Source organism: Beta vulgaris, chromosome 8 (assembly GCF_026745355.1).
Source record: "Beta vulgaris subsp. vulgaris cultivar EL10 chromosome 8, EL10.2, whole genome shotgun sequence".
Taxonomy (NCBI): Eukaryota; Viridiplantae; Streptophyta; class Magnoliopsida; order Caryophyllales; family Amaranthaceae; genus Beta; species Beta vulgaris.
This window is the reverse complement of record NC_079209.1, coordinates 50521912-50543837: the sequence shown is the minus strand read 5'-3', so window position 1 is coordinate 50543837 and position 21926 is coordinate 50521912. Positions and strand designations below refer to the sequence as shown.

Here is a 21926-nt window from a genome sequence, read left to right as displayed (position 1 = left end):
AACAATCTTACATTTGCCTTGAATAGTGGCAGATGTTGAGTTACCCATGAAGACATTTTCACCATCAATCTTACCATAGCTTGTGAACATGTATTTGTTGGTGCAGACGTGCCTAGTTGCCTCAGTATCAACAATCCATTCAGCAACATTACCGGTTAAATTTGCTTCTAACATGACAACAAAATGTCATCAGTAGCTTCAGCAAGGTTGGCTTGATTTCGCTTCTTGCTTCTACAGAACTTAGCCTTATTGACCAGGTTTCCCACAGTTGTTACAATTTTCCTTAAATTTGTACTTTTGAAATCCTCCTTGAGGTCTATGGAATCGATAGAGCCCTTATTTTTCCCAAAGTTGTTGGTTTCTACCAGATTTGCCTTAGAGGAAATAGGAAAAATAGATTGATCACGAACAAGAGACTGACCTTTGTCCTTAATTCGGTTCTCTTCCTCAATCTTAAGGTGACCTATCAGTTCCTCTATGGTTAGGTCTGTCTTACTATGCATTAATTTGGTTACGAAATTTTTTCCAAGAAGGAAGCAATTTTTCAATCAGCACAATATTCTCATAGGCATGGATTTGATCAATTATAGGTTTTTCATCATCAACTTGAAAGCCTAACCACTTACTAACACAATAATGTTTGGTTCAACATCATGAGTTCCATATTTCTTTTCTAATGCATCCCAAATGTTCTTAGGGAATGTTCTCATCGGCATAAAACAGCTAAACTGAATTGAACTGAATTAAATTATAGTAACTAATAGTAGTGATAATAATATAATGTAATATAATTTAATTAATAATAAATTCATAATAATGATTTATTAAAAATAATAAGTTATTAAATAAAATAATGATAAATTATTATAATAAATTATTAAATAATAATAATAAATTATTGTGAGATAGATGGAGTAGGCCGTAATAAACAGAAAAACTAATAACTTGACTAACAAAATTGGAATATCGAAATATAGAATATACTTTATCACTTAACACTTAAAAAAAATGTTACAAATATAATAGGATGTGTACATTATTTTTAAGAATTTTTAATTTTTTTTAAAAAAAAATACAAACTACATACTTGATTCTAAAGCTAAACCACCAACATATTATTGCTTCCTTTTTCCAGCTATTTGGTGGTTGTTCACACTTCACTGTATTGTGGATCAAAATCCTATATACTGAATGCACCAATTATCTGAATAATAGTAATTGTAATCATGATTTTAATATTTATAATAGTAATAGTAATAGTAGTAATAATAATGATAAATAATAATAATTATTATCGTTGTTTTATTATTAGAGAATTAAATTACTGAACTGAACTGATTGTAACCTAACTGAACTGATTGCAACTGAACTAAACTGAATTGAATTGAAGTGAACTAAACTGAATTGAATTGAAAATAAGCTAGGGAGAACATGCCTTATGGTCAAACAACATATAAATATCCAGCAAAGCATTCGACATATGGTGCAGCAGCATACCCTTACAAGTTCTATCATCCTTAGCAAAATTTGACTCAAAAACATCCAAATCAGATTCATCAACAGGTTTAACAACATCATCAAGAAGATATGCAACATCAATTTGTTCCAAATATAAATGCATCATAACAGCCCAACGTTTATAGTTTTTCCCATCAAGAGGTTCCATCTTAGCCATATCAGGAATCATAAGTTTGGAAGCCATAACCGTCTTTTAGATCATTGCAAATAAAATAATAAAATGAAACTTATCTGTTGAAGCGTGAGAGAAGAATAGTTTGTCGTGACATGGATTACCACTATCCTAAAAGACGATTTCGCGATATTCCAATGCAGTAGAAATCAAGCGATTGTCCTCCACGATTAGCACGACTCCAAGATATGTGTACACTCACATTCCTCGATCGGATGGAGACTAGAATATTTCCCAAAAACTAGAGAGTATTTTTTTTTGGGGAGAAGTTTAGAGGAGAGTATTTTCAGTGTGTATTTTGACCGAAAGAAAGCAGCCCTTAAATAGGCTTGAATTAGAAAAACGAAAAGGTTGATTATAAGGAATGAGAAATCAATTAGGCTCCGAAAATCTTGTTAGCAATGATTAATTACAGAATACGCTAATAAAGGCAATTCGAGATACTTGCAATTTGCGTCAAAAAAAAGTAGATCTAAAACGGACCATAGACCCACAGCCCACGCCCGACCCATTCGGCGCGCGCGCGTGTGGTACGTCCATACTTCTAGCACTCCATCAAATATTCATAAATAAGGTGAACCATAACTATTTTTTTTTTCAATGTGGGACAAGAGATTTTTATTTTGTTTTTCCACTCTTTACTTTGAGGTTTTTCTTTTGGAGAAATTGTTGAGCTTCCAACAAAATTTTAGAAACATGACGCTAATTTTTTTCAATGAAAAATATCAACATTAGGTGCATTATTATTAGAAGATATTACCATCTAAATATTATTGAAAATATAAACACATCTTGTACACAGATATGATAATCAACTTAGACTAAAGAACTTTATTATAAACAAATATATGTTGTTTAATTGATTAGAAACTTTTCCCTAGCTTCGATTTGATACGGTAACCAAGCACTTCTTGAATTCTATATAAATCTACCCTAACATCATAAGTAAATAAGCGAAAGATAGGAAAGAGAGTATGAAATTCCTGAATAAGATTAGTAGGTCAAATATGATAAGATAATGAGGGTTAAAGGGTGAAAAATCTTACTTGAAAATTTGAAAATGAGTAGATTAGTAGGCATGTGTTCTCCATCTTATTTTCAGTTCAATTCAATTCAGTTCAGCTCTGGACAATTCTTTTACTCTTACATATCACTATTCATTTTCGTTCAATTCAATTCGGTTCAATTCAATTCAGTTCAATTCAGTTCAGCTCAATTCAATTCAGTTCAGCTCAATTCAATTCAGTTCAACTATTTTATGCCGAAAAGAACTGCCGAAAAGAACAGGCCTGAAATCTATGTAATATAAAAAGTAAAAGTTCAAAATTCAAATACGCCTATATAACATTCACCTCATAAACCTAGAAAAGTTTGTTGTCTCTCCGAATTTTAGTCTTTTACATTGTTATGATCTCTATTATATAAGGGAAGGGGGGAGCAATGGTGTCCTCTTTTGAAACGCCTATTTTGCCCCCCTTCCTTTTCTAAATCACAAAAGGAATGTCAATCAAAATCGGCACTCAAAGAAAACTACCGAAAATAAATTTACAACACTCACTCATAAATCACTTAAAAGAAGAAACTTTACGATTCACCCATACAATTGAGAAAATCACGTTATAAAAATCACACAAATCACTAAAATAATCAGGAAACTTTATTAAAACTTAAAATACATACAAACTAAAACTAGCTAATAACCTAGAACGTCAATACATACAAAAACATTTACAAAAATTTACTTACAAATCACTATTCTCAATTAATGGTGGGTCATGATAAAAAATAGAGGTGTATTTGTAGTGAAATCAAAATTTAGAATCTAGACAAGGAAAAAAAATTATTTACTTTTTTTTTATAGTGTTTCCTATATATAATGAAACTTTTACATATATTTGGACCTATTTTTTTATATTATATAATAGCGATTAATTATCAAGGTAAAAAGATTTATGTAAAATTGTCATTCAAGAATTAAAGTACAACATATCTCTATTATATAAGGGAAGAGGGGAGCTATGGTGTCCCCGAATGAAGAGACTATGTTACTTCCTTCCTATTCTAAATTACAAATTCACTTACAAATCAAAGGAGGCTTCAACCAAAAATATCAAAAATATAGTATCACTCACAAGTTAACTAAAATCATAAAATTGCATAATTTACGTTATGTAAATCACTAAAATGAGGAAACTTTACAAAAAGTTAAAAATTCACTTACAAACTACAACGTATGAAAAAATTGACTTGAAATCAAAGTGTCTACTTTCTTTACACTTTATGAAGTGCTGTACTTAATTCAAAAATCAACTAGAAAATTATAATATTAGAAATCATAAATAAATTCATTAAAATTTCTATTTTGTTCATAGAATTTAACTTTGAAAAGTAAAAAAAAACAAAACAAAACAAAAAGAATGGCGAGAGACTTAAGTGACAAAAACTAAACCAATCAAATTTTGTAACTAAAAACAATTATATTTCATATGTCTAATGTTCAAATTTTGACTTTTATGTCGAAGAAAATCGAGTTTCTGTTTCGAAAAAAATTCAAGCACGCATCGCGTGCAAAAAAATCTAGTATTATTAGTTGTAATAGCGTAAGTTTAAGGTCTTTTAATGCATTTAGCTAACAGTAGTTGTTTGTTTATATTATACTTACATTATGTAAAACTTTGTTTTAGTCCATGTCAAGAAACGTAAACCAAAAAAAAAAAACAGATAAAACAAAGCTATATAAATCAATATAAGCAATTTCAATTGCTTATGTTTTTGTTTTATATTGGCACAATTTTGACTCTAGGCAGGTCTACATTTTCTTAACTTTGGCTAGAGTAGAAACTAGTTCACATCTAGTTTAGGAAGAATAAAAAAAAGAGCAAGTTGGCAATGAAAGCTACCCAATATTTTTTTTAATAAAGATAATTGATATGAATACCCACCCCTTGTTAGACTACTAGCTTGTAAGGCACACTAATTTAAAGACTGATTATAAGACAAAACATTCCAAAAATAAATACTTGAGTCCCCGTTCGGTATTACTATGATTTTGTGTTTTTTGGTTTTTTGATTTTCAAAGTCATATGATATAGAGAACGTATTGTGTCGGACTCGTCCGACCATAATCTTGGTCGGACGACTTTCAGGTGGTTCCAATTTTTTTTCAGGTAGTCTTCATTTTTTTCAGGTGGTTCCAATTTTTTTCAGGTAGTCTTCATTTTGTTTTCAGTTAGTCTTCTTTGTTTTTCAGTGGGTTTTTGTGCTTCAATTAGACTTACTTGGGTTTCAGTTGGTCTTTATTTTTTTTCAGGTAGTCTACATTTTTCTTCAGGTAGTCTTCATTTTGTTTCAGTTAGTCCATTATTTCTTTCAGTTGACCCATTATTTCTTTCAGTTGGTCCAACTGAAAGAAAAGAAAGTCTAACTGAAAGAAAAAAAAGTCCAACTAAAACAAAACAAAGTCCAACTGAAAGAAACACAAAGTCCAACTGAAAGAAAACAAAGTCCAACTGAAAGAAAACACTAACCTCTGCTTTCTCTCACTCTCTCCTTCTTCTTCATTCCTTGTGTCTCTGGATTTGTGTTTTTCAGGTAGTCTTGATCGGAGATTCAGCACTAAACTCTCCTCCATGTCCATCTTCGTTGGAGCTCCACAACCATACCCCTCCCCATCCTCCTCCAAAACCTACTATATACAATAACAAGGCTACTGCAACCTCTTAGTTCATTATTGATGCTGAAGGTCATTAGTCGTCGTCGACGACATTTTCTGTTAGAATCAAAGTTTTATTATATTCGAGAAGGGAGGACATTTTCTGTAAAAATCAAAGTTCATTATTGATGCTGAAGATTTTTATCTTCTCCTCCCTTCTCGACGACATTTTCTGTTAGATGCTTTTTCTCGTGCTAAGAGAATTTGATGAACTTTGACGACACCGACCAGTTGCAGAAGGTGTGGAGGTCGTCAAGGAGAGGGAGGTAGCTGAAGGTGTTAAGTTGTGATGGAGAAGAAATAACACATCTTATATCGGTTGCTCTATAATGAACTTGGGCCAGCCCGTCTGACCAAATGTTTGGGTCAAACGGTCTGACCCAATACTTTCACTATGATATATGTCCTATAATAGATAAAAAAACTAGTCAAATTTATTGGGAAATGATGATTTTGAAAACTGACAACTAAAAAGCGCAAAATCACTTTTTCTAATTTTCTGTTTTTCGTTTTAAGTTTTCGAAAAAAATAAAAATAGAAAACAAAAAACGATAACGAACGAACCCTGAACATATTGTTGGAAACTCGAGATGAAAATTTAAACCCCAAACAATAAATTCGAAAGGATACTATACTGAGCTATCACCTCTCCTCTTAAAGCTACCCAATAATAATCATCACACAAACAAATAAGAAACGAAAAGCTACCTAATAATAATAATAATAGATTCTTGCATGCCAAAAATGAATAAGCAAAAAAAGAAAAAAGAGTAAAAATAATAGATTCCTTTTATTATGAAAATGACACCCAAAATTATTAGGAGAGAGAAAGTGAAAGAAATTGATGATATAAGTGAGGGGCAATTTGGACATTTGAGTCACTAAAAAACAGGCTAATTTCAAAGCAGCGGTACAATACCGGCAAACCCCACAAAAGGTCATTTTCAATATAAATATTAGGCCAAAGAAAAAAGAAAAGGAATTTAAATTTCCAAAAGAAGATGGGCCCATTAATGAAGTGGGCTCAGCCCCACAGTGGTTTCCAGTCATTTTCAACTATTTTAGCCCATCCGTCCAAAGAATGACACGCACAAAAATGGTCCTCTTTCCACTTATGCCCTTTAAGAGTATCCTTTTTGGTGTCAGATTCCAAGGGCAATTGTGGGCCAAGATTCTTTTTTGTGGGTCCCATTCACTGAAGTGGACTATTTTTTTTTCTTTTATTGACAGGTGACATTTTATGAATTATTTTGGTCTTGAAAATTGTGATTAACTTTTATTTCTACTATTATTAACTCTTCTAGAGTACGTATACTCCTCCATATCACATGACAAGCTACATGTAGACTTTTTCGTTATAAATTGAAAGGTTTATGATTAGTGGTTCATAATGATATTTTGCAAAAATTTTGGGTGTAATAACCCACATATCACTGATATTTTTTAAAAAGAAATTAATTAATTTGAAATAAATAATAAAGTGATATGAAATTCATGATTTTTATTAGATTAGATATTATAATACATGTTATACAATAAATTATGGTGTAACATGTTACACCCAAAACACATCCTGTTTTGTTTTATAATATGGATCTTATTGTAATATGTTTGATTTTTATGATATGTATTATTGTGACTATTATAAATCCATATTTTTCTTAGCCGAATAAGATTTTAAAAAAAACTGTATTAGATTTTATTTAAAATAAAACTGTCACTTATTTTGTAAGGTAAAATGTTAGCTAACTAAAGTTTCACCAAATAATCATATTATATCATATTAATATTTTGCTTTGATAATCTCCGAGTAGAATGTAACTAGTTAAAGTTTTGTCGCATGAATATCATGGGATATTTTTGTAACTTAATCGTATATGGAGCTTTAAAATTTCTTGTATTCAGTCTGACTAACTAAAACTTAGTCAAATATGACACTCAAATATCTTTACCGACTTATATAAATGAATATAAGATTCTTGTAATATGAACTTGAAGCATTTAGTTTTTTAAAGTATAAGTCACATAAGACAGTAATATAAACATATTTATTACAGGGGCGGGGCAAACATAGCGGGGGCCCTATACGCTTTCTTAAAATTAGGCTTTTCATATTTAGTTCATAAAAGATATTAGATTCTCAATTAAAAAAAATTCTCAACATATCCAATAATTATAAATAAACAAATATTTAGATATAAATAGAGTAAATTTTATTGGAAAATCGCCAAAAAAAAAAGGAGTATGAGTAGAAATTAATGAGAGAGAGTTAGAAGGAGAGAGAAGAGAGTAGCCATTAATGGGGAATTGGGGATTTGAAGCAGTCAAAGAAAAACCCACTAATCCAAATGCTTTCCTTTTGTTTTTCTTTCAACCATTTAATACATATAGTAATATATTTCGGTGCCCCTCTATTTTTGGACCCTATTCTGTCGCATATACTGCAAGGGCCAAGAACCCCCCCTAATTTATTATCGATATCACATAATAGTATTATATGCAAAAACTTTATCAATTTAGTTAAATGACATCAATTAGACCCGATTAAGTGACAAACTTGAAGTCCCTATTGTTTGTTCATTAACTTTTCACAAAGATTAAAAAATGAAATTAATATGTTAAGATGGAAAAAAATGAGAATAATTATGGTTTATTTAAGATATAAAGAATAATGATGAGTTAACGTACATTTATATTTTTAGAATAGGGCATAAAAATAAGGCGAATCAAAATAGAAAAGCAAACAGCACTCCAAATAGATGCAGCTGAATTATATAATGAAGATGGTGTATTACGTGGGTACCTTTTTAGAGAAATCAAATCATCAATATAGTAATAATGCAGTAGCAGTGTAGGACCCACAATGAAATTTACAGGTAGGATAAAATATTACAATGAAAAAAAAGAGCTAATAAAAAAGGGTAGTGGGCTAAGTCTAACCACTCAATCATACATAAATTGACAACCCCCTTCAAGTGCTTATTGGAGAGACCCATCTAAGGGGGCTCTACTCCAACATCACACACAAATTTTATCATCCCACACTCAAAAATCCCACCCACATTTCCAATACTATAATCCATCAATTATTCAAAAATCGATCAATCGATCAATCAATCAATCAAATATGCTAGGCAAGCGATCCCGGCCGGCCATCGGTAAGCTTGCCGGAGTCCTAAGGTCCGGGATCATAGACACGATGACGAGTCCAAAAAGTCCATTAAATTATAGGGCGTTACAGTCTCCAAAGAGTCTAAAAAGTTATTATTACGACCAACAAGGCGGAGTTGGGTTAGGTATAATTGTAGCCCTTGACAACAAGTCTAGTTGTAACGTTGGGTGTCCGGGAGGTGAAATCCTAGCAAAATATGCTATACGCAGCCAATTTTCGACCCGTTCGAATCCGATCAACGTTAGTCCATCCAATAAGACCAAAATCGAGAAAAACATCCTCAATGGTAAGCTAAGAAAAGAAAAAGAGGATGAAATGATGGAAGTTTTTGATGAAGAGTTTACTTATGTTACATGTCGTGGACCAAATAAGTCCACTACCACTAGAATTTACTATGATGGTGTTAGTGAATATGGTCATCATCAATCTATAGGACCAAAAATCAGCAAGAAAATCGGTGTTTTTAACATATCTTCACCAGCTAGATTTTCTGACGAGATTTGTAATTCAGATTCCGATTTTCTCAGCTCATGTCACTTGTGTAGGAAAGGTCTCCATGGCAAGGACATTTTCATGTACAGGTAAATTATACTACCTTGTTCGTTCTTTTAATTGTTACGCTTTTCTTTTTTGACGCGCGTTTATATTTATGTGACAGAAACTAAACCAATCAAATTTTGCAACAAAAAACAGTTATACTTCATATGTCTAATGTTCAAATTTTGACTTTTATGCCAAAGAAAATCGAGTTTCTGTTTCGAAAAAAATTCAAGCACGCATCGCGTGCAAAAAATTCTAGTATGTATATATGTAAAGTAACATTATTACGATGAACAGGGGGGAGAAGGCATTTTGTAGTGCAGAGTGCAGGCAAAGACAGATAAAGATTGATGAAAGGAAAGAACAATGCAGATCAGAAGTTTCGAGATCTGGCGAGGTTTCGAGTTCTTCATACAGTTATACCAGTAGAGGACAGATCTTCTCAACTGGGATTGTAGCTGTTTGAAAATGTTATTAGGAATAAATTTTCTTAGTAGTATATTATGATCTTGGTTAAGATATATGTAGAATAAGATTAGTTAGTTTAAGAAGAAGAAGAAAAAAACCCATAAATTGTTAATCTGTAACTATACATAAAATACAGAATTTTGCTCTAGTAAAATCTCCAATAAATAAGACAAAAGGAGAAAGACAAAAAAAAAAGAAAACAAGTTTTTATTTAGTTATTGGCTTTGAGAAGCCAGAGTTGAGCTAGATGTAACTGTAATGAGAATCATAAATTTTGATGTGAATTACAGCTACTATATGCTTCTCAAGTTTGTTTGATTTTTGTTTTTTGTTTTTTGTGTTTCGGAATTTATATTTAGTTATTAATATATATTCAGATTAAATATCTTGGATGAAAAATCAATATGTTCGAAAAAGATTATTTAACTCGCTGTTCTCCACAAAACTAACGGTTCGTTTGGTAGTTGGTTATAAATGGTGGTAATGAGAATGAATTTGTGTATAAATTTGTGAAGAATATCATTGCCCATTTCCATGGTAATGCTAATTTATCCTAAAGTGTCTACTTTCCTTCTTAAATTTTCATTCCCATCTAATACCACCTTGTAGGTGGTAATGAGTGGTAATGAAAATTGCTTCCCTTGGAGACAAAAACACGAGTTTAGGGATGATATTGCTTGTTCATGGAGAAAAAATGTCTCCCTATGGAGATTTTTTCCTAATAAATTACACTTAAAATTTATTCCTATTACCGCAATTTATTAACGACTACCAAACGAGCCGTAAGAGGTATTATTTGACATACTTACCTTTTGTTTTGTGAACCATGGCATTGCCATAACGGCAAGATTTTTATAATATCTTTTCGTTTTATAGAGAACTGTTAGCTAAATAGCCTTATCGAGTTTGTTGATATTGTTAAATGTTGCATAAATAAAGAGTATCAGAAATTTTTAGCAACAGAAGAAGTGTTAAAAGCAGTCAGAATTTAATAGTTAGCTCAGAAATTTCTATGTATGAGGAAATCAGCTATAGTTTTATGGGTTTTTGAGTTTCCCCTGAAATGAATAGAACACTTTTTCTGTTATGAGAATTTGCATTGGAGGACCACTTTACAATTGGAATTTCAAGTCTTTCCTCTTTAAATTTTCAAAGTCGTCCATACTTAATGTTAAGAGATTGAACGAAAATAAGGACATATACTTATTTAAGTCATTTATGAACCTAATATTAGATTTATAAAAGATCAAATACATAAAATGAAAGTACGGCTGATAAAAGTATAAAACACTTCATAAAAATAAATAAAAGTACGGCTGATAATTCCCTAAAAAAAAGTACGGCTGATAAAGTAAAATCGAAAATGATTCTCCATAAGTCTGTATATGTAATTCTAATTCATTTATCAACTAAAAATCAGATTTTAGTTTGTCATATATTATTATTCAAATAAAATATTCTCAAGAGTTTTCACAATTTTACTTTTTTTTAATGGTTTTTACTTGTTAGCTCTTTTGTAGTCTTGTCCGAATTGTTCAAGGCATAACTTTGACCATCTATTATTTAAATTACATATTATAAAAAAATTAAATTAAAAAGTTCATACAATAAAAAATATATCTTCACCAAATCAAATATAAGATCTCGCAAGATATGATTCTTTTTTCTATTAGTGGCAAAATAAGGTTCAAGTCAATGGACTTTAGTAATGAAAAAACAAATGGACTCCAGACAACTATAAGCTATTTGTATTTTTTTTTTTCTGAATGATTTTCCTTCATACTTCTTACTAAAATAAAATAATCTTCCAATTTCCATTGGTTCACAATTTATTTATGAGACATATATAGTCCATCCTGAATTGGAAGTAAATCTTGCAAGTTATATAGTTATATTGGTTTCGGAGACAAAGTGCTACTTTTTTTTTGGTGAACAAACAAACATAAAATTAATTAAGAATCTCCAACAACAACGTTATTACAATTCGAGATGTACTCAATCATGCAACAAGGCGGTTGGTTAGAGAAAATCCTAGTTACATTCATACTATCATCCACCTTGTATATGCTTCCTTTGCTAAGCTACTTGAAATACTAATTTTTGTCTACAAAATTACTAGTACTTGAGGTAGCGATTTTAATATCAAAAAACGGTTATTGTTATGCCTAGTGAAATTCAGACGATGAAGAATGTAATAAATATTCTAGGCTCCTTGTTTTATTTAAACTTCAGGTAAACCATCCTACTCGATATATATATATATATATATATATATATATATATATATATATATATATATATATATATATCATCTCAATTCTCAAGTAGTGATTCCAAACATAAAAAATAAAAAAACCTTCAGTTAACATGAAGCTAACTGAACAATTTTCAGCGATTTAAAACAATATAGCATAATCATCTTTTTTTCTTTTACTATTGTCTAACACGTTTTAACATGGAAAAATTCATTAACCAATACTTAAACTTTGGGAATTTTTTTTCTGTACATTGTTTATTATTATTAAAAGTTTTGATGTTTGGACATAGTAGAAAATAATAGAATAATAAGAGCTTGTGCAAATGATTGTCTAAAGATATATCCAAGTTTAAGTTGTTATTAGTGTGTCAAATTCATGTAAATGATTGTAGATGGGCAAACAACATCTGTATCATTAGCGTAATTTTCCTTAAACATTTTCCTCCGTTATGAACCCTAAACAAAGGAAGGAGAAGAAAAATGATAACTAGAATAGTGTTGGGTTAGAGTGAAATGAAATGAGCTTGTTATAAAAATTCGATACCGAGTTCGTCTAAAATTAGACCGCCTATTCTAATAAATTGTATATTTTCTAAACATGTTCAAACCTTTTTGAAATCTTTTTCCATGAAAAAAACTGTTCCTTAGATCCAAAACCTTACCAGAAAGTTTAGAGAGTATGACAATAATCTGCTGATGCAAACAAGTTTCCAACTTTTCAATTTCCTAACGTTTAGTTGGCATTTGGTAAAATCCGCTCACTTTCTGAGATATCACCAAAACCCCTGTGACCAGAATATATACCAGAAACAAAGATATGAAGACAACACAAAAACCCAAAAACAAGAAAAAAGCAATCGAATATTTCAGGTAAAATCTTCTGGTGTAAGGAATTATTTTAGCACAACAGACCTAAACTCAGCAAATGCGTATGAATATCATACTGCACATGCACATATCACAGCTGACCTCAAATCTCAGACCAACCAACACTCTAAAGCAACCTCAGTTTTCATAAGAAAAAAAAATATATGACACTGTTTGTTAGCTAAAAGAGAGGAGAGAGCACATTCAGATGAATCCACTTGCGTAAGCCCCACCCCATTTCTTCTTACTCGTTTGCGAACAAAGTGTTTATTGTTTAGCCATACTCGATTGACAAACAAATAGACCAAAAGGAAAGAAAAATAAAAGTTGTAATAAAACACTCAATAAATTACATCTGCAACATGCTCACTGAGTCTCGTAACGAGGCCTGGCATGCTCATCATCTCTTAGCATATAGTAATACCGAAAATACAAGCTCTGTAAATACATGCATAAAGCGGTGCACATATTAAGATTATATCGATACAACACTTCAACTGATTCCAAGATAAAAGAGAAAGGGAAAGGGGAAAGGAAAAAGAAAAAGAGCTAATACACCATTACATCCATCAGGAAGGAATGAAAAAAGTTATAGAAAAGTTAGGAGCACTTCAATGATAATACATGAGCTGCTGTGATGTAGCAAGATTCTGGTATGCAGGGTCATAGATTGGCTGACTCCCCCCAGGAGCACCCATACCCATGGGTGCTTTCAGTGGATGCTGACCCATGAGAGCATGAACACCGCTCATTTTAGCTAGAGCAAGTTGTCGTTCATAGGCAGCAAGATCAGCAGCAGTGTAACCTAGTGCTTGAACTGGTGGAGGAAGCGGTGTGGAGCTTGCTCCAGCTGGAGTAGGCTTGCTCCCCCAAGAACACTGCAACGACGAGATATGCCTCATCATTAGAATAACATTTCTCTCTAAAACATAAGTAATACTACTTTAGATCTTCAAAAATAGGTGATAGCCTATTGGTATTGGCATCACGTTCGATCCCAAGACGGGATCGAGTCTCATCCCTTGCAAAAGGGATTTCCACCCCCCTGGCCCGGCAAGGGACTTCAACTTACCTATAAAAAAACAGTCATATTTCTAAAGTATTGCAACGTTTGAAATTTTGATTATTGGCTACATAATAGCTCCAAAGACAAACTCCAAGTCTCCAATAAAATCAAGCACTCGAGCTTTTGTGGAAAAATAATATAGAATCACTTAGGATTGAATAGTTCGAAAATACAGTTTCGGTCACGGTTGCGGTAACGGTCTCGATGATGCGGGAACGGGGATGATGTGGTTGTATCGTTGAATATCGGCTTAAATCAGGAAATATCCCTAAAACCCGCCAAAAATGCAATTTTTTACACCTTTATGATGCGGGTAATATCGGTTCGCTAGATTTGAAAACCTTTGCAACACAGGCCATACGATACGACGCGGCCTTATTTTGACACCATTTGGGATCATCTTCTGTCCTTGGAGCATATGGGAACTTTTAGAGACCATGGAGCCAACTAAATAATTCAATTCTCCTTCTCAAAGTAATTATCAGTTTTACGTAATCATTTGTCCTCTCAATCTCTTCGATGAAGATTATTATATGTTCTTTTGCATTTCATGGTTTTACCCATAGCAACCCCCTTTATTACAGGAGGAATACCAATGAGCTCTTAAAGCAGAGTAGAGCACAGAAGATTGCATCAGAAAAAAAACTAAACTCACAGTATATGTAAAAAAAAATTCAAATAAAAGATAAAAGCAGTTGGACAAGATGAGAAGGAGCTAATTCAAAAGTCTGAATAGATGGCTCAGCATATAAGAACTTCCATACATTAGCAGTAGGGACATGTGTGCAAGAATATATGCAGGTCAAAAATTAAATAAGACGAACATCATTTTGGAATTTAGACTAGACATACTTTTAGTATCCCAGAAGAGCAAAGGCTTAGGCTTGGTTAATCTGTACGTTAAAGCAAAGAACATCTGACACCACACCACACCCTCCCCCCCTTTACCAAAACCAAAACAAACAAAAAATCCAAAACGCCACTTTGACGTATTAGTAATTATAAGGATAATGTCATCAGATTTCCATTATATAAACAACATAAACACGGAATTATTAGAGAAACACCCCCCTCCCCCAACACACGCAAACAAACACAAAATGACTCGTATACATGGATAGTTACCTTTAGAGGTTTTCCACAAAGGACCCGTGCATTCCCAATTTGAATAGCTCGAGCAGCTTCAGAATGAGTGCTGTATCTCACGAAACCAAAACCCTTGTCTCGTTGTACACGGACATCTTCAATAACACCAGCCCCTAGAGCATGGAAATGACGGTGAAGATCAACTGATGTAACCTGCAAATTTGCAAGGAAAAAGCTTTACACAAAGAAAGCAAATTCTTATGCAAATGTGATTTCTCTAAGCCACACTCACTCTGTCTCATAGGGCAATACTTATATCAGCAAATATCATCCAACAGAAAATGAACATCAAATAAAAGAGTCAGATGGATTATGAGGTATACATAGATGCACTGTCATAAGTCAAGTTGATCCCAATACCCTAAAGCCCCAAATGCCAATCTTTACCATCTCCAACACAACCACCCCCAAAACAAAAACAAAAAAATAAATAAAAAAAAAAAGATGGGAATCATGCACAGAAATGTTCGAAAATGCTAAAATTGCAGGTGATGGGGGTCCTGAACTAGGTGCAAAACAGGGGCGAGAAGCGTGTTCCTCATCAAAGAGAGGCACACTTCTTATAGCTTAAGTATGTGTGTGAGAGCAGTTGCAGACAGTGGACTCCAGTAGAATAAATGCAGCCACTCAATTTTAGCAATTTTTATGTGGTGGTGCGATGGAGTTAATGGTAGACAAAAGGGGAAAAAAAAGGTTCAGCATGGAGACAGAAGACAATGATGGGCTTCTATGCGTCAGTTCACCTCATCAAAAAGCCTAATCCAAGCCTTCCAAAACACTTGGGCAGCCGTGTCTAGGCCAGGGAAAAAAAACTCGGTCGCGGTCGCGTTCGCGGGAACGGTTACGTTGTCGCGGGAACGGCTTGTAACGGGCAAATAGAACGTTTCGCGGCCGATGCAGCGTGAATTTTTTAAAAAAATTCACATAACTATGTTTCAACTTTATTTGCATTTTTTTAGTTTATGAAGCATTATTACAACATAATATAATCAAATCTAATAGAATATCATGTTTCATTAACTATATAATTAAATCATAGAAAGAATTTGGCCAATGTTTGAAAAAAACGGATGTAACGGTGATAATAGCGTTCTAACGCGGCGAGTTCGCGTTACGGAACGGACAACGCGGCAAGAAGTATGTGAATTTTATTATGGCGTTCCGTAACGGGATTTCGCGGAACGGCAAATCCAAAATCCGTTACAGAACGGCCGTTCTGTAACGGAACGGAAGAGTTTTAATTCCCTGGTCTAGGCGCGCTTTTCCAGCATTGTTGGACAGTGATTGTAACGGGATAAGATCTCGTGTTTACTGCAAGGGGGACACATTCTATGGTCACGATCAAGGGATTGAGCAATGCTAGGAATCACGAACTCCCCAGCACAAAGGGCAGTTTTTTGTTTTCCTTTACCCAATTACATGGCAATCAACAAGTCACAACCTAGAGAATAGAGTGAACATGTCTATGACATCAATACATATAGTAGCATGTACTGATCAATTTAAATTTGACTTGCCTCAGAAGCAAGGTTGCCAACATAGACAGTGGTGTACTGAGGATTATTCTCTGGAGCATCATCATTTGCTTTTTCTTGACCTTCATCTGCACATCAAAGTAAAAAATTGATAGCTCCAGCTCAAATTACAGATAAACCGCTCTAATGATGTTATTGCCAGTTTTATTTCAGATTCAATTACCAGTGCAAAACATGAATAAGTGTCAGACTTGGCTATTCTACGAAAGATTAGCATGTTTTTGGTCCAGATTGGCAAATCAATGGTGTATACCCCATGTTGGATCAAGTTTCTAACACAGCCAGAATAACATAGATTTGCAGAAGAGTACTGGCAGTCTGGCACCTTATTAAGTCTAAGCCTTAGTGGGCCCAAGAACTTAATATGAGAAAAACAAAGACTTTAAGAACAGAGGTCTTATACCTCGGAAATCTTACACGAGATATATATAAGCTTTCAAGCTTTTTTTCGCAGTAAAATGGAAAACTATAAATGTGCCAACACTTCAAAAAAAAAAACAAACCAAATAGGTAACTCTAATTGTCAGTTTGCGAACAGATAATTTATAATGTACTAGAATTAAAATCATTTTGATGCTGGATCCTTTGTGGTTGAAAGCAGAAATTGAAAGGAAAATTGGTGCTGGACAAAGCATCAAATAATTTCCGTGAATTGGACATTTCCACAACCCACATTAGAAATTTTACCTAATTATCCCACATAAAAGAAGTCATGCAAGATACAATTTTGTAAGAAAATAATATCAATTATGAGAGATTCCAATTAAATTTTTACCATAAAGCATGAAATATCTCAAATCAATACTTCCTCTGTGTTTTCTTACTTACAAGTTACGACATTGGAGCATGGCACGAGAACTTAGGAGAGGGAAGAGATAGAGAGAGATAAAAAGGGAACCCATGTGCTAGGAGAGAGACAGAGAATATACTGCCAAAAATGTCAATATTGCAAGTAATATGCAACTTTCTAAAAGGGAAAAGCTTGCAAGTAAAAAAAAAAAAGAGGGAGAAAGTAATTTTTCAAGATAAAGGAACTCATATCCCAATATACCCCAAATAAGAAACAGTAATAACGCACAATTAAGTCCCCACGTGGTTGATGATGAAATCCTATTAAATTTATGGCTGTAATCTATCAAATGGTTTTTCTCTAAATGCAATAGTCTGGACATTTATCTGGGACTAGAGCATCCAAGATTTTTATTCAAAAAATAATTAAAATTTATGTTCGGGGATCTTTAGGCAACACTTTAGAACTCAAATGCTACCATTGATCAATTAAAGTGAATCATATTACATATATCACTCTGTGTGATAAGCAAATGCTAAACTTTCAAGCATAGTTCGAAAATAAGGTTACGGTCGCGGTAACGAACACGGTAATGCGGGAACGGGGATGATGCGGTTGTCGTACCGCTAAATATCAGCTTAAACCATGAAATATCCCTAAAATCCGCCTAAAATGCGGTTTTTTTACACCTTTACGATGCGGGTAAAATCGGTTCAGTAGATTTCAAAACCTTTACGACACGGGCGATACGATAAGATGCAGCCTTGTTTTGACACCATGCTTTCAAGCACATGCTACTCGCACAACATATCAACAATTACAAAGCCTTGATCACAAATGCAAAGCTTTGATCAATAGCACTCAGGTACCAACTGGAATACCCCATCCTCCAACCATAGAATATTGCACCACCATTAATCCTCCCTCAACATTTTCTCCTCACAACTGTTCACACCCCAAATGTAACTAACCAATCTTAAGCTATCCATTGCCCAAGAACAAACGGGACCCATAATTTCACTCTGGCTCCTAGTAACTCATGCTATCATAAAAGAGCTCAGCAAGACTCTAGAAAAGAGTATGGGAATATATTGCTCGGAGGAAAGTGTATAATTTCTGCTAGGATTTGAGAACAAAAACAGAAATGTGGAAATTCATACTTGCCATTTTTCGGATTTCTCCACATTTCAGTAATATCAAAAAAGATTTGGAACGCAAGATAGCTCAAAATAATCATATTTGAAAGTTGAAACAGATCGATTCAAATAAACAGTTAAACAAAGTTCATTGGTAGAGAGGGAGGACATCGGGAGGGGAGGGGGGGGGGGCAAAGGCCCTTCACAGCTTCAATATACAAACTGATATTTGGCAACAGATTGCAATCACAGCTCCCTACAACAAACACTTGGTACAACAAGTAAATTGTGTGTCATAAACACTAACCAGATGACCCATTTGTGAGCTCCACAACACTCTTAGCATCTGAGCTTGGCTTGTCATCATTGCCTATAGCACCTTTAGTGGCCCAATTACAGCGGATCTGTCTACTTCCAAGCCATTTTCCTGTTTGACAAAAATTAGAAGGAAAAATAGACTGATGAGCTCATATTCAACTATCATATCAGAAAAGGCATGCAAGAGAAGTTTGAGCCAAATAAGTAACAGGAAAATTAAAGGATTTTACCATTCAAAAGTTATTTTCAATGACCATTAATGCAAATAAGAGTGAGAAAAAGGAGTATATCGCCAAAAAAAAAAAAGTAAAGTCCACACTCCATACCATTAACATCGTTGATCGCACTCTGAGCATCCTGTAAAGTAAACAGAAGGTCAATTTTTGCATGAAACCATGTAACTAATAAATGCAATATCATCCTTATACACAGCATAAAAATACAGGGGATAAAATTTCTTGCGACTGCAACATACCTGCTGGTTCCTAAATGAAACAAACCCAAAACCCCTGGAACGCCCAGTTTTTTGATCCCACATTACTCTAGCATCTCTGCAAAGAACGAGAAAAAGTCAATTTTCAGTGCCCAACAGGCCACCATTCAGCAGGGTAAACAGTAAACACTAAACAATGCTGCCTAAACGGCAAGCTGAAGGAACTTAATGCATCTTACGAGCAGCTTTGATAGACAGAGAAGCATGCAAAAAGTGTAGCATCCGTAACTTCAGGGCTCAGATCTCCAACAAATATGTTATGATGACCTAAAACCAAAGTAGAGAGCTTTATCTGTCAGAAATCCAGACCAAATAAATGAGAAGGTCAAACAATCACCAGAACAATAACGTACTTGTTGTGTCCTCTCTTTGACTGCTAGCATATGCCCAATTAACTTTGATAGGTTGTCCAAATCTGAAATTATATTAAACAACAGCTCAACTAACAGCTACATTATCAGAGCAGTTCACCAGTAAAATATTGCACTGCATACTTACAGATGCCGGCCATTAAGGGTCACAATAGCGAGAGAAGCTGATCTGCGGTCATAGTAGTCCACAAAGCCATAGGAAGACTGACAACAAAAAATATAGGGGGGCATATCATAATCAACAAAAACAAGAAGAGCCAACAGACAGTTCAGGATAATCAAACAGATGTCTCCAGAAAATATGGTTAAACAAAAGGTGACCTACCTTTTCCTTCCGAATCAGCTTGCATCCTTCAATCAGACCGTTGCTAGCAAAAACCTCCTGAAGAAGTGGTTCAGTGACTTGGGGATGAATGTTCCCAACATACCTACAATGAAGCCTCAATGATAAGATCACTAGATAATAACAATACCAACACTGATACATGTAGCAAAAGTCCTGCACAGCACATATACTTAAAGCAATGATTGGAAGTTACAAGTTTACATAGAGCATCAAGCTGATAACCTACCAGGGACTGTAACCCTACAAGCTCACTCTGCAAAGAAGGCACGTCTTACAGGCAAACTAAAAAGGAGCTTATTAACTATTAAAAAAATTGCCACTCCAACCCAAGGTCAAAGAAGGAAGCAAAGGAAAAATCCCTAAAACTCAAAGGCATAAAATTAAAAAAAGAAAAAAATCGAAAAGAAAGAAAGAAAAATATCTATAGGCACTCACACACTGCGGCATGCACTTGAATCAAAGCCTGGTGGCAGATTTCCACTCAAGATAGGCTCTATCTGCAAAATAAAAATGTAAAAACAAGAGAAAAAAAAGAAAAGGATCCTACAAAATTTTAAAAAAGAAAAAATTTCCTATTTCAATTGGAAATCTTCCTCATCAGCAGGTAGCAAGGCACAAGATATGCCATCTAGAATACGTCCGATCCTCAAAGTAGGCCAACCATGTATGAACAATAGAAAATTGACCCCAGAACACAATAAACAAATAAAGTATCAGCAAAGACAAAAACTCTCTTTGTCCTAACACATTTTGCAATCAAACACAATCAATCATTCATCCCAATACCATTAAACAATTTTAACATAAATCAACCATCACTTAATTGATCAAAACAATACAACAACCAAACTACTCTACTGAAATTACTAAACTCTCACATATATCGTCAATGACAAAACCATACCTTGCCACTCAAACACACCACTACATATTCAAATATTGAAACTTATAACTCAATATATCCACAAAGAACAAACATTTATTCGAATTCGATACATAATAATGCAAAAACCACATTACCCATCATTCAATTTCCCCCAAAACAATCAATTTTAGGTGCAGATACTACAAATGTGAAAAGGGGCAACTTCCCAATTTTTCAACTTGAAAAAAAACTATCAAATTTAACCCATATTATCCAATAAAAATCAAATTAGAAACCTGTAAATACCGAAAAAACATATAAATTATCAAAAATTGAAGATATAAGTATGCGAAAAAAGAAGAATTAAACGGAAAATCAAGTACCTGAGGAGGAGCAGCTAAAACACCTGGATGATAAAGAGAAGCTTGTTGTTGAAGGATCGATTGTTGCATCAGAGCTTGTTGTTGTTGTTGATGTTGCTTCATTCTTTGATGCATCTTTTTTATTCAAAATTTTTACCCTTCCAAAATCAGATTATTAGGGTTTGTAAAAAAGCGAAGAAATTGGGGGAATTTTCCCAAAATAACAGAGAGAAATTCAAGAGTGTAATCGAAGAAGCTGTGGCAAAACAATGGAAAATGAAAAATAAAAAAAAGAAGGAAAAGGGAAAAAATAAATAAAAATTTAAAAAAGCCCTCGAAAGCGAGGGATAAAAGAGAAAAAAAAGGGAGGTAGGAGAGAGAAAATGAGAGATAGCCAAAGTTAGAGTTTGAGGAAGAAGATCACATTAATTAAGTGAGAGGTTGAATTTTATACCCAATATTTTGTACTCTATTTGTTTATCCTCTATTTCGCTCATTTTGGTGGAGTATGTGATATTTGTACTGTAGTTGGATTGTGTAGAAATTAAAATGTAGATCAATCATCAATGGGATTGTCGGTTAATTGGATTGTGGAAGTCACATTGCATATCATTTGTGGTAGATTGTGGTCAATCTATCCTTGTTAGCAAAAATGGAGGTCATACCTTAGAGGTTACTAGTTTTTAATGCATGCGACGATATTTTCCCTCAAATTAAATCACTATTCCCTCAATTATCATACCAATATTTTTGAATTTTACGCAATATTTTTTCTCTCTCTATTCATTTGAA

General features: G+C 33.5%; 2 protein-coding genes across 2 annotated transcripts; one reads left to right on the top strand and one right to left on the bottom strand.

Annotated features, from left to right (window-relative positions):
* Positions 1-8349: 8349 nt before the first annotated feature.
* On the top strand, positions 8350-9785 carry LOC104901657 (hypothetical protein). The gene is made up of 2 exons (XM_010689250.4): positions 8350-9155; positions 9412-9785. Exons 1-2 carry the CDS (start codon positions 8530-8532, stop codon positions 9578-9580), a joined length of 795 nt encoding a protein of 264 aa, XP_010687552.2. The 5' UTR covers positions 8350-8529; the 3' UTR covers positions 9581-9785.
* Positions 9786-13017: 3232 nt separating this feature from the next.
* Positions 13018-21574, bottom strand: LOC104901656 (oligouridylate-binding protein 1). The gene is made up of 12 exons (XM_010689249.4): positions 21156-21574; positions 20343-20404; positions 19887-19989; positions 19689-19765; positions 19544-19605; positions 19370-19457; positions 19173-19248; positions 19024-19054; positions 18687-18806; positions 16436-16521; positions 14898-15071; positions 13018-13584 (listed from the first exon to the last, which is right to left on the bottom strand). Exons 1-12 carry the CDS (start codon positions 21267-21269, stop codon positions 13318-13320), a joined length of 1260 nt encoding a protein of 419 aa, XP_010687551.1. The 5' UTR covers positions 21270-21574; the 3' UTR covers positions 13018-13317.
* Positions 21575-21926: the final 352 nt, after the last annotated feature.

Excerpts from the sequence above, each read along its gene's own strand:
- LOC104901656 (XM_010689249.4), bottom strand. The coding sequence starts at position 21,269 with ATGCATCAAAGAATGAAGCAACATCAACAACAACAACAAGCTCTGATG. Across the intron at positions 19,766-19,886 it reads AGCTGATTCGGAAGGAAAAG|TCTTCCTATGGCTTTGTGGA; the intron begins GTAGGTCACCTT and ends TTTTGTTGTCAG. Across the intron at positions 19,606-19,688 it reads ACCCTTAATGGCCGGCATCT|ATTTGGACAACCTATCAAAG; the intron begins GTAAGTATGCAG and ends ATATAATTTCAG.
- LOC104901657 (XM_010689250.4), top strand. The coding sequence starts at position 8,530 with ATGCTAGGCAAGCGATCCCGGCCGGCCATCGGTAAGCTTGCCGGAGTC. Across the intron at positions 9,156-9,411 it reads AAGGACATTTTCATGTACAG|GGGGGAGAAGGCATTTTGTA; the intron begins GTAAATTATACT and ends TACGATGAACAG.